Source organism: Gopherus flavomarginatus, chromosome 5 (assembly GCF_025201925.1).
Source record: "Gopherus flavomarginatus isolate rGopFla2 chromosome 5, rGopFla2.mat.asm, whole genome shotgun sequence".
Taxonomy (NCBI): Eukaryota; Metazoa; Chordata; order Testudines; family Testudinidae; genus Gopherus; species Gopherus flavomarginatus.
The window spans coordinates 6,382,674-6,400,861 of record NC_066621.1 but is presented as its reverse complement, the minus strand read 5'-3'; the positions used below and the strand labels follow the sequence as shown (position 1 = coordinate 6,400,861).

Below are 18,188 nucleotides of genomic sequence, written 5' to 3'. Positions count from 1 at the left end.
GGCTCCCCAAAGTCCTGCCTGGCTTGGTGGGGAGCAATTCCAGAGCATCGCCCGGTGACTCCGTGACAGCCACCCTCCTGGGACCCTGCCCTGGGAACCCCCCCACCCCAGGATCCCCTCTCCCCTCATCCTACCCCCCCCCCACGGGACCCTGCCCCAGAGGTTGACTTTCCCTGCCCCAGAGGTTGGCTCAGGCAGATTCCCACCGATCATCTTGGCTGGGATTAGTCATGATCTGATTCTGAAAATTGCACACCCTAATAATCCCACAGAATCCTGTGTGCGAGGTGACACAGCTGGGCCCCTGTGTCTATCCCTGCCACCGGCATGCCCACTCCTTGTCCTGCTAATTACTGCTCCTGTAAGCGAGGGATAGTGGCAGTGGTGCCCCAGGTACAGAAGAGAAACTGAGGCACCAAGAAGCAGCCAGGCCAAAATCACCTCCAGGAGCTAATGTCAGGAAAGAGGGCTCCAGGCACTGCACAGGGATGAGACCCAGAGGACCTTGCCTTGCTCCCCCAGTGCTCTGCATGGGGAGACCCAGTGTTGCCTATGAATCCCCCCACTATCACTAAACAAGGCTGCCAGCCCTTCCTGCAGGGGTGGGGAGCTCTGCAGGGTCTGTGAATTGCCCAACACATCTCCTGGAGCCTGCTGTGGGCCAGGATGCAGCCTTCCCCCCCCGAAGCTGGGGGCAGACTTACAGCACCCAAGCCTGGCCATTCCCAACCTTTCCCACTGGTTGCTGATTGAGTTTAACCTGAGTCCCCTGCCTTTCCAGTGTGGACGGGGTCCTGTCACTGCCTCCCCCCCAGGCCCCAATCCCCTGGCCCCCCAGGACTAAGTGCCCAGCTCCTCAAAGGTCTTTCAGCTCCCAACATCCACTGAAATCAAACCCCACCATCCCTTTGAGGGACTGGACCCAAGTTCTTTGCCTTCATTTGCTCTTAATGGCTGTAAATGTCCCAGGGCCATTGGCCCCTGTAGGGCTGCCCTGGGGAGACCTGCCAGTGGCCTCTGCCAGGGGGCCTGACAGCCCCTGCTTGGGGGGGGGTGTGCAAAAACGAGAGGGGGGGCAGGTCCCAGGGGGAGGGCAGATCTGAATGGAGGGGGGAATCACCCCCATCAACTGCTCAGGCAGGGGTGGTCCCAGCTGCCGACCAGCCCGAGCTGAGTGGGAGGCACAGGGCTGGCACACCGGACAGGACGCCAGCCAAGCGGATCGGCAGCATCATGGAGGTGCTGTAAGGCTGGCTCAGTGCTTCCTCCTCACCCCAATGCTGCATCTGCAACACAGGGCCCTTCCAGCCAGGGCGCCTTGGGATCCAGCAGCCTCTGTCCCTCCCAGAGGGGGGGTCTGATACAGCAGGGGGATGCAGGAGGCCACTCCTCTGCAGACGCCCTGTGTATTAAACAGGAACTATTTTTTTAAAAAATCACTTTTCTGCTTATACTGTAACAATAATTTTGATACAAATGTGTTTTAGTCTTAATTTAAAACCAGTGAGAAAAAGTCAATTCATTTTAAACAATGGGGTTATACATTTCACATTTGAAATAGCGTTAAATAAAAAAAACTGTTTAATTTATAAGCGGGGGGTCGCATTCAGAGGCATGCTGTGTGAAGGGGGTCGCCATCGCCAATACAAAAAGTTTGAGAACCACTTCTCTAGGGATGGGGCTCTTTGCTGTCAGGGAGAAGGGGAAACCAGCTCTGGTCAGCTTAATTTGCATCAGACTTCAGGCTGGCTTAGCCACAATTCTGTGTGTTGCAGTTTCTCAGGTTTCTGTGTCAATTGTCTAAAGGATTGTGCCTGTACTTGGGCCCAGGATAGCGGCATCGTGCTGTGACCAAGGAGAGGGGTCACTCCAAGCCTTTGCTGGTGGACTTTGGTTGGGGAAGGAAATCCTAGCTCGGGCGAGAGGAATAGTTGTATTGCAGAAAGCAGAGGGGTTTTGCCCTCTGTGTAGAAGCAGAGGTTGTCTGTGAGTCTGCGCCTAACCAGCCACGGTAGCTTTGTAGCAGGGCCTGAGAACCCAGGGGAGCAGCAAGAGCCCACAGCTGACTCTGACTCAGTTTGAGTGTGTGCCCTAAGGCGCAGCTGGAGCACCACCTCGTTCCAACTGCCTGTGGAGAAAGCAGGTATGCAGGGGCGAATTTACAAGTACAGGTGTAATTTGATGAGCTGATTGTGCGCTCGGAGGAGCACAAAGTGAAGCAAGGCTCCTGGGAGTGTCAGGCCAGGTAGCGAAGCTAGCAATGAATTCAGCTGTTCTGCACAACTGGCACTTCCACAGGTGGGTCACATTGCACCCCAAGAAGGGGGGAAGTCCAGACCCTCCTAAAACAGATTCTCTCGTCCCATGGCCAAGCCCAGGTAATGACAAAGAGCTCCCTCAAGCCCATCCTTGGATTTCGAGTGGGACCCATGAAGCATCGCGGCGCTAGAAGATCCCAGGAACACCACACTGCAATCCACGACGCTGAGTCAACTGCCGCGGCCCCCCATGCAATGAACGAGCGAGCCAGGCACCTTCGAGGGGCAGTGGAGGGTCACCAGACAGCGCTCATGAAAGGGCAGTGGGATTGCGCAGGATAAGCCCTGCAGGAGGGTTGCCGCACATGGAGAAGCAGCGAGCTTTGGTCAAGTAACACGCTCCGAGCTCAGCAGAGACTGATGCTCTGGAGGCAATGAGCGGGTCCTGGAGCAGGACCATCCTGTGCCAGGGACTGTGGCTGTGGCAGCCTGGCCAGGGGGCGCCCCAGTAAAGGTGCTGAGCTGGCCTCAGCATGAAGCCTGGCTGGAGCAGCAGTGGCACAAAGCGGAGTTAGCCCTGACCCAAGGTATCTTCACACCACTCCAGCAGGCTGGGCAGCAGGTCTGCAGCAGGGCAGAGAGATCTGGACTTGCTAAGGCAAACAGAGGCTCCCTGAATCCGGGAGGGAGGGGAGCAGGGGATGGGCAGGGAGGATCCAGACACACGGAGCTGGGCTTTGCTGGTTTTCTTGTTTGGAAATATACAGAGAGGGGCTCTGGGTTTTCCCATCTCCTGCAATAGAGAGATCCTTGGGGGTCCATGTTCCCTATGGCGCTGAGCGCCTGCAAGGGGGGAGGACCAACTGCCAAGGGGCAGCAGGGGGCACGTTAATGTCCCGAGGTCAGAAATAGGAGCAGGGCAGCAGGAGGGAGCTCTAGTTAGATTTCTTTTAGGGATTGAGCCTGGAGCTTGTTGCTCTCCCAGGCACATGGCAGATGGGTTCAAACAGACATGTGCACACCTGTGCACACCCACGCATCTGTGCTTACACACGTGCACACACCCCCACACCCCTATATCCACATACACACACATACACCCACACCTACACCCCCAGGCATGCCTGCACTCACACACCCACACACCCAGGCACACCTGCACCCACATCCAAACACCCCTAGGCACACCTGCACCCACACACTCAGGCACACCTGCACCCACACGCGCACACCCCTAGGCATACCTGCACCCACACACTCAGGCACACCTGCACCCACACCCACACGCTCAGGCACACCTGCATCCACACAAGTTCTCCCAACACCAGGGGCACCCGGCCTCTTTGTAGCGCTCTAAGAGGATGGAAGGTGCTGGCCGCACGCACACTCTTACGTGGGGGAAGCCAGACAGCCAGGGAAGCCGTGTACTCTCACTCTCTGCCCAGCCAGCCCCTCAGCTGGGGCTTGTCAGGCTGGGTAGCGGGGCCCTGCCCCAAGTTCCCATGCCCCCTCATGCCCCAGCCCCTCTGCTCAGCTGGCCATTCTGCCCACTGGCTGCCCACACCATCCCAGGCCTGGGCTTTGGAAGCCAGGGCAAGGCCCCAGGCAGATCCCCCCTAGAGCGAGGGCCCGGCCAGTGCCCACCCGGACAGCTGCTTGGCAGGACGCTGTGGGAATCGCCAGGTGCATCCCTGGCAGCAGGAACAAAGGCGGGCGATCGAGTTACCAAGGGGCCTTTGGGCAACCCGTCCCCCTGCCACTCATTCCCTGGGCTCTGTGCCCAACCCAGCTGTGCTGCCCCAGCCAACCTATCCAGCCCAGCTGAGGCCCCCGCTGCGAAGGCTCTCCCTGCCTTTCCGGCGGGGTCCCCCCATCTCGGCGTCTACCCGCCTCCTCCTCCACACAATCTCTGGCAGTGAGCTCCCACCCCACCCCTCCTGCCGGAGGGGAGCAGTGACTCCACCAGCAGGTCCCACGCCAGGCCAGTCTCCATGCTGGAGTCCAGGGCCCCTTACCTCCTCACTGCTGAGCCTGCAGGGAAGGGCTTTGCTGATCTGGCACTGGACCCAGCCACCAGCTTCACCTGTCAGCCTCACTACTGGTTGGATGGCTGCCCGAGACCCAAGTGGGGCAGTGTGGAGTACGTGCTCAGCTGTGGAGACAGAAATGCAGGGGTAACCCACCCTCTGTAGTTGACCCTGGCGTGCCCGCTGCTGGAGTCTGGAGCCCAGATCTGGAGCCTACACTTCCAGAAGGTGCTGATACATTGGAGAGGGGTCAGAGAATGATGAAGGGACCGGAAAACCTGCCTTGGCATGATAGACTCCAGGAGCTCAATATAGTTAGCTTAACAAAGAGCAGGGTAAGGGGTGAGTTGCTCACAGTCTGTAAGTACCAAGGTGGGGAACAAATATGTAATAATGGTCTTATCAGTCTAGCAGAGAAAGGCCTAACACGATCCAGTGGCTGGAAGTTGAAACTAGACAAATTCAGTTGGGAAATAAGGTGTAAATGTTTAACTGGGAGGGAAATTAACCATTGGAACAATTTACCAAGGGTTGCAGTGGATTCTCCATCCTTGGCAATATTTAAATCAAGATTGGCCGTTTTTCTCAAAGCTCTGCTCTAGGGATTGTTTTGGGGACGATGTCTGGCCTGTGTTGGAGGAGGTCAGACTAGATGATCACAGTGATACTTTCTGGCCTTGGAATATACAAATCTTCCAGCATGTTACATGGGTCACAGAGGATAATAACCAACTACTGCAGTCAGCTAGTGCAGCTCCTCCTTGAGTGCAGGTGCCAGGGGTGCGTGTCCCAGGGCTGAAGGGTCTGGGCTCACCCCCGGCTGGCTGCGGGGCCATGTGGTAGGGGGGCAGGGGAGTTGCTGCAGGCTCTGGGCTCACATCTGTGGAGCTGCGTGGGGGTTGGTGCAGCTGTACTTGGTGGAATTTCTCACCTGAGTTTTTCTTTTAGAAAATTCCACAGGACCAGGATGTGGCAGAGGTGACCAAGGACGGCACTCGGGAGCTAGGAGATTGCCGCAGCCCAGCCGCCTGGGCAATCTTCCCACTGTCCCTTGCACAATTGCTCCATGATGGCTTGTAATCAGAGGGTCACAGGATCAATTGCCCAGACTCCCACCTCCATTCAGTGCAAAGGAAGGATGGGAAAAGGGCTGCTGGTATAACAAGCAGGCTCAGCCGGGCGTTGTGTGCTGGAGGCATGGACCACTGGGTGGGTTCTCTGACCTGTGTGATGCAGAAGGTCAGCCTAGCTGATCTAAAGGTCTCTCCAGGCCTGAACATCTGTGAATCTGTTCAACATCCCTTCAGTGCATGGCCCTCGCCTCTTTTCTGGCACCAGACAGACGAGCCTGCTCTGGATGGGGAACTGAGAACGAAAGCTGGTGGCTGTTCCACCAGACGCAGCCCCGGAAAGGGAATTGGGTAAGCATGCGACTCGCTGCAGAAAGGGAAGTTGGGGCAAGTGAAACCTGCCCGAAGCTGCATGGTGTCAGCTGGGTGAGCTGCTCCCACCTGCTGCGAGTGGCTGGCCTTCGCGCTGCAAGCTCACTTCCTGAGCAGGGGCTGATGTTCACTGCATGCGACACCCCTCCAGGGCACAGAGCAGCCAGGCCCCACTGAATACGCCTGCTGCTGCTCGGGGCAGCATGGCAGGAATTTCCCATAATCCTCTGGAGCTGCTCCCATCCTAGCATGCTGTGGAGCAGCACAGGCCCTTCAAGTGGCCACAAGGGCAGCCCATGGCTGGTTGGAGCAGCTGAGCTTTGTCTGGGGGGATGCCAAGGCCCTGCCCCTAGTTTTAGCTTCAAGTCCCACCTCAGTTACAGCCCCTGCCCTGGAATATTGTGATGACACAAGGGCACTTGCTACTGGTGCAGGGACTCAGCTCCGGCGCTGCCCTTCCATCACCTTAACTCTGCTGCATCTCCTTAACTCTGCCCCTGCAGACTGCTCCTGGGGCTGGGCTAGTGGAGGGCAGATGCAGAGGAGGCGGGGTATGGGGTATCTGGATAGGCAGAAGGAGTGGGGGATTGGGGGAAAAGACACTGACCAGCCAGTAAAAGGGGAGATTCAGCACATGAGTGAGGCAGTGCTGGGACTAGTGACCTACGGCTGGGGTGCTGCATGGGCCCACGGGCAGAGATGGCCGCACTAGGGCAGATGAAAACCTGTATCAGACACTTGTCCTGACAGGCACCTTCCCCGGTGATGGCGCTCCCCCCACCACTCACCAGGCGACTGGGTTTGGGGGAGTTGTGTGGGGCCTGGGGCATTCTGTCAGCTGTGGATTTCTGAGCCCATTGCCCCAGGGCCTGCTGGCCTGGCAGAGCTCACTGCAGAAACCTCGCTTGCTGTGCTTTCCTGTGGATTTGCACTTGTGCCGCCTGGCCTGGTCATCCTCTTCAGGACATAGTAAGGGTCCCTCTGGTGGGTGCTGGCTAGAGACCAGTGCCAGGCTGAACATCAGCACTGCAGCCCACAGGAATGCAAGTATACAGGGGGTGCTCTCCCCTGTCAGTCAGTGCTGGCCCAATGCCCCAGGTCAGCACTAGGGGGCGATGTGTTGAGATCCTTTGGGAACTCCAGGAGCTGGGTCATGAAGAAAAGCTCCAATTGAGAGCTGGTGATAAGATTGGCACTTGCTGTGCTGTACTTATGAGAAAAGGGAGCAGGAGGCCACGCTGCCCCATCCCCATCCCCATCCCCAAATGCAGGCTGCTCCAGGTCTTTCCCTCTGAGATTTCCCCAGTGCCTAGAAACCGCCATGGAGATCAGGGCCTCCAGCCTGGCAATGGCCAGGACTCTCCCTGCCATGTGACCCTGGGGAGGTGTGGGGGCAGTTCCTGTGATCCCCTCCTGTCCCAGTGCACCACCAGGCCAAGATCTAAGCCCGTCTTTGCCCCTTGCTGCAGCTAGTGACTGGAGCTGGTCCCCTCCCCTTATACGGGCCCTCCAGCAAGTTTGTGTGTGTGTGTGTGGGGAGGATCCTTCCTATTCACCCCCAGGGCAGGGGAAGGGTCAGCCCCATCTTGCTGCCAATGGATCAGAGCCAATTTGCTCCCAGCACTGACCCCAAATTGACCACACCCCCCTTGGGAACCGGCAGCACCTAGTGTGGGTGCCACTTCCCGCATGGGACAATGATGCCACCTTAACTCTGCCCTGCTGGGTGCTCACCTCGGGGGGCCATGGGGTATTTGCTTGGCAAGTCCCCACTGTTGCCCCTGCAGGGGGCAGAGTTAAGGAGATGTGGGCAGAATTAAGGTGATGGAGGGGCAGCGCTGGAGCTGAGTCCCTCCACCAGTAGCACGTGCCCTTGTATCATCACAATATTCCAGGGCAGGGGCTGTAACTGGGCGTCCCTCAACAATCAGATTCTGGGGGGCACGGGGACGCAGGAGGGGGAACAGATCGTATCCCTCTATCTCCATCCCAAGGGGCAGCCTTGATCGAGGCAACAGCGCGGAGGCCGGCCGGGCGCGTCCTGCCACTTTAAGACATGCCCCCCCCACTCCTCCCGGCCGAAAGGGGAAGTGCTGGCCGCTCCCTCCGCCCCCCAGCCCGGACCGGAGTGTGCAGGATTCACCAGCGCCATGGAGTCAGGTACCGGGGCGGCCCCTAGGCTTGATCTCCCTCCCCCTGCTTTCCCTCTGCACCTCCTTCCTTCCCTGCCCCGGCTTTCCCTCTTGCACCCCTTTCCTTCCCTTACCCTGCTTTCACCCTGTACCCTTTCCCTCCCTCCCCCTCGCCCCTCCCCTGCTTTCCTCCTGCACCCCCTTCCCCCCCTCCCTCCTTCTCCCCCCTGCCCCATTCTCCTCCCCCTGTTCTCCCCCTTCCGTCCCCAGCCCAAGAACCCCTGCGCCTGCCTCATCCCCACGTGCTCACCACCCCACCGTTGGTGCCTCTTGTTGGGGCAGAATCTGCTCATTTAGGGGTGTTTTGGTGTTAAACAGAACTTCCTGAATCCCCTCCCTTCCCCCAAACCAGGGAGCTGTGGGTCAGGGTTGAGGGGCACTGGCAGTGCTGTGTGGGGAGCCCAGGGCTGGGATAGCAGGGGGTGTCGGGAGCAATGGGCACTGGCAGTGCTGTGTGGGGAGCCCAGGGCTGGGATGGCAGGGGGTGTCGGGAGCGAGGGGTACTGGCGGTGCTGTGGGGGGTGCCCAGAGCTGGAATAGCAGGGGGTGTCGGGAGCAATGGGCACTGGTGGTGCTGTGGGGGGAGCCCAGGGCTGGGATGGCAGGGGGTGTCGGGAGTGAGGGGCACTGGTGGTGCTGTGGGGGGAGCCCAGGGCTGGGATGGCAGGGGGTGTCGGGAGTGAGGGGCACTGGTGGTGCTGTGGGGGGAGCCCAGGGCTGTGATGGCAGGGGGTGTCAGGAGCGAGGGGCACTGGTGGTGCTGTGGGGGGTGCCCAGGGCTGGGATGGCAGGGGGTGTCAGGAGCGAGGGGCACTGGCGGTGCTGTGGGGGGAGCCCAGGGCTGGAATAGCAGGGGGTGTCGGGAGTGAGGGGCACTGGTGGTGCTGTGGGGGGAGCCCAGAGCTGGAATAGCAGGGGGTGTCGGGAGTGAGGGGCACTGGTGGTGCTGTGGGGGGAGCCCAGGGCTGGGATGGCAGGGGGTGTCGGGAGTGAGGGGCACTGGTGGTGCTGTGGGGGGAGCCCAGGGCTGGGATGGCAGGGGGTGTCGGGAGTGAGGGGCACTGGTGGTGCTGTGGGGGGAGCCCAGGGCTGTGATGGCAGGGGGTGTCGGGAGTGAGGGGCACTGGTGGTGCTGTGGGGGGAGCCCAGGGCTGTGATGGCAGGGGGTGTCGGGAGTGAGGGGCACTGGTGGTGCTTTGACCAGGTCGTGGCACTTTTCCCCATTCCTCTCTCTCTCTCTCTCTCTCTCTCTCCCGTGTCTGTGGCCCTGCAGGCAGCAATGTCAACGCAGCGATGGAGATGGACCCCGATCACTACCAGGAGGCCATGGGCAATGGGGTGGCAGCTGACAGACTGGTGGCGGGAGCTGGTGACATGCCTGGCCTGGATGTGGGGGAGGTGCAGGTGAGACCCCAAATCCCTGCTGAGCCTGTCTGGCCCTGCGCTGTGTCCTGGCAGCTGTGGGCTGAGGAGGGTCAAAGCCGAGCTGGGCAAGGGCCAGCCGGGCCCCCCAGGGCGTCCAGCCCGAGGGGTGTCACTGTCTGGCAGGGGTGGGGATGGGGATTGGTGGGCAAGGAGTGCAGCCGCTGTGCTGGCAGTTCCAGAAGTGCGGGCAGGGCCCCACCACGGAGCAGCGTGGGGAGCAGAGTGAGGGGCTGGCCCCTGGGAAAAGGGGTCCCGGGGCTGGCCCCATCTCCCTCATGGCTCCCTGGTTCTCCGCAGCTGGACGACTTTGTGGGCGCCAACCCCGACTATAACGAGGAGGAGGAGGAACGCAAGTACTTCCGCCGCAAGCGCCTCGCTGTCATCAAAAACGTGCTGGCCGCCAGCCTGGGCGGGATGCTGACCTATGGCGTCTACCTGGGTATGGCCCGCCCACTTCCCCGCTCACTGCCCCTGCCCCGCCCACTGCCCCCAGGCATCTACCTGGGTGTGCTGCACCCACTGCCCCCCAGGCGTCTACTTGGGTATGGCCTGCCCACTGCCCTGCCCCGCCCATTGCCCCCCATGCATCTACCTGGGTATGGCCCGCCCACTGCCCCCCAGGCATCTACCTGGGTGTGGCTGGCCCACTTCCCCACCCCTCCCCTGGACCTACCTAATCCCCCAAGCCTGGATGGGATGCTGACCTACAGCATCTACTAGGGTATGCTCCCCCACTATTCCTGCCACCCCACCCAACCCTCAGCCTTGGTGTCTCCCTGAGTATAGCCCACCCACTGCCCTGCCTCTCCCTGGCCCCACCCACTTCCCCCTACCTGGGCATGATGTTGGGATATGGCATCTACCTGTGTGCAGACCACTGTTCTGGGGGGCTCTTCCTGCTAACTCTGCTGCTGGGTTTTTCGTAGTGCCCCCACAACTTTTCCTCTGTGTCCCCTCCCCTCCCCTTGCAGATACCTGCTGGGGGGTCCCTGCCACTCCACTCACTCCCTGGGTCCTGCCTCGCTGCCCCTCCAATCCCAGGGGAGTGTGGAGAAGAACGGAGGTGGGTCAGATCTCAGCCTGATTCTAAGCATCCAGGGCCCCTGCGTGGCAACCCCTTGGCCCTGGTAACTTCCCCTATCCTTTCTCAGCCACCCCATTCTGCAGGGGGCTGTGGGCTAGGGAAGAGGCCCTGTCCCTCTGGGTTCAGCTCCCATATACGCTGGGCTGGGTTCATGGGATGCAGGGCAGGATTCACCCTGGTGCGTCCGGCCCCCCCAGGCCTGCTGCAGATGCAGCTGATCCTGCACTATGACGAGACGTACCGGGAGGTGAAATACAGCAACATGGGGCTGCAGGACATCGACAGCAAGATGCTGATGGGCATCAACGTCACCCCCATCGTGGCTCTGCTCTACACGCCCGTCCTCATCAGGTACCTGCCCTGCTCACCAGGGCTTTGGAGCGGAGCCCGGAGCTGGAACATGAAGCAGCTCCGGAGCAGTGGAGCTGCAGGTTTTTGCCTGGAGCTGGAGTGGAGCTGGAGCACAACTCCAAACCTCTGCTGCCCACCAGCCCAGTCTGCAGCCACCATACCCTCCAGAGCCCGAGAGATCCCACCCCCTGAACCAGTCCCTGCCCTGGGGCTCATCAGAGCTGGTGCCCCCTGTGGTGAGCAGACCCAAGTCCTATCCCCTGAGGCAGACAGAGCCCCATGTCTCCCTGGGGAGGAGAGGACGTGGGGGTCCTACTGCTGACGCGGATCCCCATGTGGCTCCCCAGGTTCTTCGGCACCAAGTGGACCATGTTTCTGGCTGTGGGGATCTACGCCCTCTTCGTCTCCACCAACTACTGGGAGCGCTACTACACACTGGTGCCTTCGGCCGTGGCCATCGGTGTGGCCATTGTGCCCCTCTGGGCCTCCATGGGCAACTACGTCACCCGGTGAGCTGCCGTGGAGCAGGGCCCCACCTGCTGGGGGAGGAGGGCCCTCGGGTAATGGGGCATGGGGAATGGGCACTCGGGTGTTGGCATTCCTGGGGAGGAGGGGGTGTGCCCCCCTGGTGGGCACTCTGTGGCTCTTGGGGCTGCTGCACCACACTCCCCTCCCCCATTTCATGCTCACAGTCGCTCTGTGCAGGATGGCGCAGAAGTACTACGAATACGTGAACTACAAGGAGGAGCATGTGCTGGAGCAGCAGCGAGCCCCACGTGGTGCCTACAACACCTACATCATTGCCTTCCAGAGCCTCTTCTACGGCTGCTTCCATGTGAGGGCAGGGGCAGGGAGATGGGCCCGGGGCTAGGCGTAGGCATGGGCAGGGAGAAGCGCTGGGCCTTGCGGGCTGGGGGTACTGGGGAGGGGGCAGGGAGGTGGCCCATGGGCTAGGTGCTGGCTGGGCACTGATGCATGGGTACTGGGGATGGGGTGGGGAAAGCAAGGCACTGGGGAGTGGGCAGGGAGGTGGGCTAGGCACTGGGGCTGTATTGGAGGGTATGGAGCTAGGCTGGGCGTGGGAGGAGAACTGGGGGAGGCTGGGCGCGGGGGAGGCGCTGGCGGGGGCAGGGAGGCGGGCTGGGCGCGGGGGAGGCGCTGGCGGGGGCAGGGAGGCGGGCTGGGCGCGGGGGAGGCGCTGGCGGGGGCAGGGAGGCGGGCTGGGCGCGGGGGAGGTGCTGGCGGGGGCAGGGAGGCGGGCTGGGCGCGGGGGTGGCGCTGGCGGGGGCAGGGAGGCGGGCTGGGCGCGGGGGAGGCGCTGGGGGGGCAGGGAGGCGGGCTGGGCACGGGGGATGCAGGGTGATGGCTTGGCGCAGCGGGCAGTCTGGCTATAGCTTCGCTCTCATGTGTTGAGAAGCCGGAGGTGCGGCTGTGCCAAGTCCAGGAAACACAGTGGGCTGTGCTGGCACGGGGGCTGGCCTGGGCAGTGCTCCTGTCCTGGCACAGAGCTGTGGGTGGAGTGGAGTGTGCTGGTGCCACTGGGTTGCAGTAGGAGACCCCCCCCACATACGGGACAGGCCCGGCCTCACCTCTTCCCTGTTCCTGTGTTCCAGCTGAGCTTCGTCTGCGCCCAGATGCCCATGCTTTTCTTCCTGAATTCCTACCTGTACGACCTGAACCACACGCTCTGCAATGTGAAGAACTGCGGTGAGCATCTGCAGAGGGGCGGCATTACCCCGCCAGTGCGGACTGGCTCCTCCTGCCCCGTCCTTATCCTTGCCACTTCTGCTCCCCTCACCCAGCACTCCTGCCTGTTGCTCCCTGACACGTCTCCTGGGCACTGCCCCTGCCCCTGCCCCCTCCTTGCTGCCGGAGCACCTGCCCTGAGTCCCATGCCCCCCTCTAGGTGGGGCTGTGAGCGCCCCCTGCAGGCCGGCTGGGCTGTGACGCCATTTTTGCTCCTCAGGCACGCTGAGCAAAGGCATGCTCCCCGGCTTCAACGCCACCGTGCTGCAGAGCCTGCCACGCAGCATCAACCTCATCATCGTTGAGAGCGTGCTCATGGGCGCAGCCTTCCTCTCCATGCTCATGGTATGGACTGGTGGGGTGGGGCAGCGGGAGCAGGGCCTTCCTCTCCATGCTCATGGTATGGACTGGTGGGGTGGGGCAGCGGGAGCAGGGCCTTCCTCTCCATGCTCATGGTATGGACAGGTGGGGTGGGGCAGCGGGAGCAGGGCTTTCCTCTCCATGTCCATGGTACGGACCAGTGGGGGGGAACGGGTGGGGTTTCCTCTCCATGCCCATGGTACAGACTGGACCTGTTGAGAAGGGATCTGGGCAAGGCCTTCCTTTCCATGCTCATGGTATGGACTGGGGATGGGGCGTTCTTCTCCAGGGTCATGGTACGGACCGGTGGGCGGGAATGGGGGCAGGGCTTTCCTCTCCATGCCGTGCCACCCCTGTCCATGCTCACCATCAGAACTCCCCCAGGTGGGTGCAGTGGGGTCAGGGAGCCCACGGTGGGAGCTGTGGAACAGGGCAGCTGCTTGAGAGGGGGATTGGACTCCTCAGGGCTATGCCCCCCCCCAGCTGTCCCCCCACACCCAGCCTGACCCACAGCCCTGGCCAGCTCCTCCCATCACTCCCTTGACACGGGGTCCCTACCCCTCCGGGTTTCAGGGTCTCCCGTACTCACCCCCTGCCCCCAGGTGCTGATCCTGTGCGGCTCAGCCTATCGCCCCACGGAGGAGATTGACCTGCGCAGCATTGGCTGGGGCAACATCTTCCAGCTACCCTTCAAGCACATGCGGGACTATCGCCTGCGCCACCTCCTCCCCTTCTTCATCTATAGCGGCTTCGAGGTGCTCTTCGTCTGCACCGGCTTCTCCCTGGTACGGCTGCACCCCTCTCCGGGGACCCCCGTGAGGGTTGGGGAGACCACAGCAGAAGGGATGGGGTACAGTGCTCTGGTGGGGGGCTGCCCTATTGTGGGTTGGGCTGCATGTAGCAGGAGGGTCGGAGGATTGAATGGGGGTGCGCTCTGCCGGGGGCTGGGGGAGCAGAAGTGAGGGGGAAGCTGCATTGGGCTGGGGGCTGCACTCTGGTGGGGGGCTGGCCTTGCCATGCTAACCAGCATCTGCCCCTCACCTCAGAATTATGCTGTCTGCGCCATTGGCCTGGAGAAGCTGGCCTACATCATCATGGCCTATGGCTTCTCAGCTGCAGCCTGCTCCAGCCTGGTGCTGTCCATGCTGCGCCTGCCCCGCCAGGCCCCGCTGCTGGCTGGAGCTGCCGTCCATGCCATCCTGCTCATCGGCCTGTTCTGCTGGGCGCCCAAGCCGCGTGGCCCAGGTCAGGCCCCCCTGCTCTACCTGGTGGCTGCGCTCTGGGGGCTGGGCAGCGCCCTGAACAAGACCAGCCTCAGCAGTGAGTAGTGGGGTCAGGGGAGGTGGGGTGGAGCCCTGGCCCAATGCCATACGGCCCCTGCCCATTGCTCCCCATGATTACCCCCCCATGGGGGAGGCAGCCCAGTAGCTCTGGAACGGGGCTTTGGGTCTGTCTGTGGGGTTGGAAGCCCCGCATCTCCCCCGGTCCCAGTGGACACGGGAACTGTGACCCTGTCCAGCATGAGGGAGGAGCTGCTGTCTGATACCCGCTGTCTGTCCCCTCGCAGCGCTCCTCGGGATGCTGTACCAAGACAAGGAGCGTCAGGACTTCGTCTTCACCATCTACCACTGGTGGCAGGCGCTGGCCATCTTCGTGGTGTACTTGTGGTCGGGGCTGCCCATGAAGGTGAGTGGGGGCCGCTCCCAGCCTGCTCTTCAGTGGGGCAGGGGGCGGGGTTCATGGGAGGTGCAGGCCTGACGCCACGATCCGCAGGGCAGGGAGGGTCCCGAGGGCAGGGGAAGTGGGATCAGGAGCCATTTTCCCAAGCCATAGGGGCAATAACCCTGCTCCCCAGTGGGGCTGCAAGGAGCTGGAGGCTCGGGCAGAGGGCTTAGACGTTCCTTTAGTTCTGGATCAAACTGGTTAGTTGTGGGCCTGGCCCCTGCCTCAGTCAGGACAAGTCCCTTCCTGGAACTGCCTTTCCCATCATTTCCCCCTCTGGGTGAGGCAGGCAGCCTGGCTCGGGTCACCCCTCTGCTCCAGCCTGTTCCCATCCCTGGGCCCAGCTGGTGAGGGGCAGGGGTGGGAGAGAGTCCAGTCCTACCCCTGCTCAGTGTGCTCTCGCCCATCCCCCAGGCCAAGCTGTCCATCATGCTGCTGACCCTGGTGGCCTCGGTGCTCTCCTACCTGTGGATGGAGCACAAGCTGGCACAGCACGTGCTCTACCGCATGCCCAAGATCCCCAAGCCGCGGCACAAGGTGCGGGGCTACCGCTACCTGGAGGCTGAGAACTCGGACGAAACGGGCTCAGAGGGGGAGTCTGAGCAGGACAGCGACGGCTCCCAGGAAGAGCGGGCAGGGCGTGGCAGGCAGCGGCGCCAGCAGAAGTGTGCTTACGAACAGGCCCTGGGGGAGGAGGATGGAGAGAACGTAGGCTAGGGGGCCACCCATGTCCCCTATGCCCGCCACTGTCACCAACTCACTGCAGCTTCCCCCTGTTTCACCCATGGGCAGTGGTGCTGGATTGTCCCCACTGCCCTGTGCCAGCTGGGCCTGGCAGCATCCCCCAACCTATTCCAGGCCTGGTGGGAGGGGACTGGAGGCAGAGAGAGGACCCCACACACCACTGAGACCTGGTGACTGCTCCAGATGGCACTGGAGCCCTGTTCTGCTGGGACTCCCAGTCCACTCCACAGAGCAGGTTTGCTATGGGGCTGTTTAGCATCAGCCCCTCTGGGCTGCTCCCAGAGCACCCCCTGCACTGGTCGAGGTCTGTAGGGGCCTTTGTGCTGTTGGAGCTGGTCAGGAATCAGGCCCAGTCTCCCGGAGTAGGCACCGGCTCGTGTCAGCTCTGGACTGTGCATGGTGCTGTCCGTAACGGGCCCAGCCCAGCCCTGGGCAGTGCGTGGAGAGGCTGGTGCACTGTGGAGTAGTACTGTGTTATCATGCTGGATACTCTGGGGCTTGGGATCTGCCCTCTGCCAAACGTGGAGTGGCTGGCACTGATCGTTGCCCTTCATGCTTGGGCACCAGGGCTGTTCCTGTCTGAAAAGGGCAGCAGTCACTTTTCCAAGCACAGATGGGGCCCACATAAGGGGACGATGCCAGTCCCCACCGCTGTCTGCTCTTGGCAAAGCAAGGGAGGGGCATGGAGAGCCCTCTGCCAGTGCCCCCTTCCAGGAGGGGAAGGCCCAGCCCCACACTCAGCAGCCTTCTGAGGTCTGGCACCTGTGAGAGCAGGGAAGCCCATGAGGCCAGGTGCTGTAAAGCCCTGCCCTGCAATAGAGGAGCTCTGATTCCTGCTTCTAGAGGGGCTTTGCCCCATCAGCCCCAGCAAGAAGCAGAGCATATCGTGTCTGCAGGCTGAGTTCTGGGTACTGGACACTGCCCCCCACACCTTCTGTGCTTTGTAAAGGCCCTTTCCCAATAAAGATCCTCTCTCTGAGCTGTGTGTATCTCGGCTGAGGGGGCTGCTGGGTTGTGTCCTGGGTGGGGAGGTCACTCACAGGCCAGATGTCCATGCACACTGGCACCTTGCTCTAGACCAGCTACTGCCAGGTGGGGCTCATAGTTGCCTTGCCAGGCTGGCTCCCTGCCCTCTCAGTGAGGAACCCAGAGGGGGAACTTTGCGAAGGGAAAGAGGCGGCAGGAGAGGGGACTCAACTCTGATCTTCCTCAAGAGGAGGGTGAAACAGTCTGAACCCATAATGATGGCAGGGGGTGGTTAGGGTGACCAGACGTCCCGATAAAATCGGGACTGTCCTGATTTTGAGTTTGTCCTGCGTCCTGACCAAACTACGGTTGGGACGCCATTTGTCCTGATATTTTGTTTTGGGCGTTGTTTTGTTCTGTGTTTTTGTTACGCTTACCCATCTGGGTCTTCGGCTGCAATTTGGTGGTGGGTGCTTGTGTCTTTGATGGCAAGACTTGTTACCTTCTGCCGAAATGCTGCCGAAGACCATCAGCGACTGAAGGACTCTCTGCCGAATTGCCACTGAAGACCCGGATGGGTGACTGTAACAATTAAAAAGCCCCCCTTCCTCCCCGCAGCGGTCACAATATTTTACATTTACCGTCTGGTCACCCTAGGGGAGGTGCTGTGGTAGGGCTGGGACTTCAGGGGACAGCCGCTGCCCACAGACCTGGCTTGGCATGGAGTGGGTGGGCCATGTGTGCATTAGGCATGGGGCTGTGGGAGTGGTTCCTGCAGCTTGCGCTCCCCAGAGCAGCTGCTCAGCACCCACCATGGAGGAGTTAGGTGTCACTGGCCCCTGTAGACTATTTTCAATCCCTCTTGTCAACCTGGAGCTGCCCCTGCTCTAGCCATCCAGACGGACACCCAAAACAGCGGGCCAGGGACAGAACGCCCTCCCCCAGCCACGGGGCAGCCCATCAATTACAGAATACACTTTAGGTGGTTTTCCAGACCCAGCCACCCCCTAATGCCTTATGTCATGTATGAACAGCCCCCCTGCCCTGCAGCCCGGGGAGCTGTGCCCCCAGGCCGCTCAGAGGGCAGGCTGACCCCCTGATAGGCCACACGAGCAGCTTTCCACACCCACCGGGCCCAAGTGCAGCTGCAGCCGGGAGGCTGGCCCGGTGGGGACAGTGTGGGCTGAGCGGGGGACATGGGCAAGCAGGGACGGGGCAGTGGAGGCGGCTTGGCTGGAGTTAACCCCATGGTGGGGGCAGAGGGTCAGAGGTGAGCGCTGAAGGAGAGGAGCCAGGTGCTGCGGGGTGCAGGGGAGAGTGAAGCTGCGGAGCAGCCTCTCTGCACTCTCACTGCTGCCCTGGGCTCGCTCCCCCACTGCCATCCTCTGCAGGGCAGCCATGGCTGGAGCAAGAGCCTTGGGCACTGGGCTGCAGCTTCCCCCGGGCCGCCTCCTCATCTCCCTTGGCTGAGCCCCTTGGACGTGCCCCTATCAGCAACGGGGCAGGATGATGCTTGCCAGGCTGGGCTCTCCACAGCCCCTCGCTGCACGGGGCACAGCCTATGGGAGACTCACAAGACTCTCAGCCTGCCCCCGGCTAACCCCCTTGGGAAGTGCCCCCCCCAGCTCCAGGGCCCCCAAAAAACTCTCGTGGGGACCCTGCGGAGCCTGGGGCAAATTGCCCCTCTTGCCCCCCCAGGCAGCCCTGTGGGGAGGGGCAGCAGGTGGAGGGATGTGGAAGGTTCTGTGGCAGTTGGAGCGACGTGGAAGGTTCCGGAGTGGTTGAAGGCAGCAGGTGGAGTGATGCGGAAGGTTCTGGAGCAGGAAGCTGTCAGTTGGATCAACACAGAAGGTTCCGGAGTGGTTGGGGGG

At 61.6% G+C, this 18,188-nt stretch overlaps 1 protein-coding gene across 3 annotated transcripts; it reads left to right on the top strand.

Annotated features, from left to right (window-relative positions):
* Positions 1-7,846: 7,846 nt before the first annotated feature.
* On the top strand, positions 7,847-16,330 carry UNC93B1 (unc-93 homolog B1, TLR signaling regulator). 3 transcript variants are annotated; one of them, XM_050952313.1, is made up of 12 exons: positions 7,847-7,887; positions 9,193-9,323; positions 9,642-9,783; positions 10,626-10,779; positions 11,127-11,288; positions 11,485-11,614; positions 12,393-12,486; positions 12,746-12,870; positions 13,488-13,670; positions 13,932-14,205; positions 14,453-14,571; positions 15,022-16,330. In XM_050952313.1, exons 1-12 carry the CDS (start codon positions 7,878-7,880, stop codon positions 15,322-15,324), a joined length of 1,827 nt encoding a protein of 608 aa, XP_050808270.1. In that variant the 5' UTR covers positions 7,847-7,877; the 3' UTR covers positions 15,325-16,330. The 3 variants fall into 3 exon arrangements, with proteins under 3 accessions (XP_050808270.1, XP_050808271.1, XP_050808272.1); XM_050952314.1 differs by lacking the exon at positions 7,847-7,887 and adding an exon at positions 7,971-8,178; XM_050952315.1 differs by lacking the exon at positions 7,847-7,887 and adding an exon at positions 8,199-8,218.
* The last annotated feature ends 1,858 nt before the right edge of the window (positions 16,331-18,188 follow it).

Coding starts and splice junctions, on each gene's coding strand:
- UNC93B1 (XM_050952313.1), top strand. Junction 10,780..11,126: donor TACACGCCCGTCCTCATCAG/GTACCTGCCCTG, acceptor GTGGCTCCCCAG/GTTCTTCGGCACCAAGTGGA. Junction 13,671..13,931: donor TCTGCACCGGCTTCTCCCTG/GTACGGCTGCAC, acceptor CCCTCACCTCAG/AATTATGCTGTCTGCGCCAT.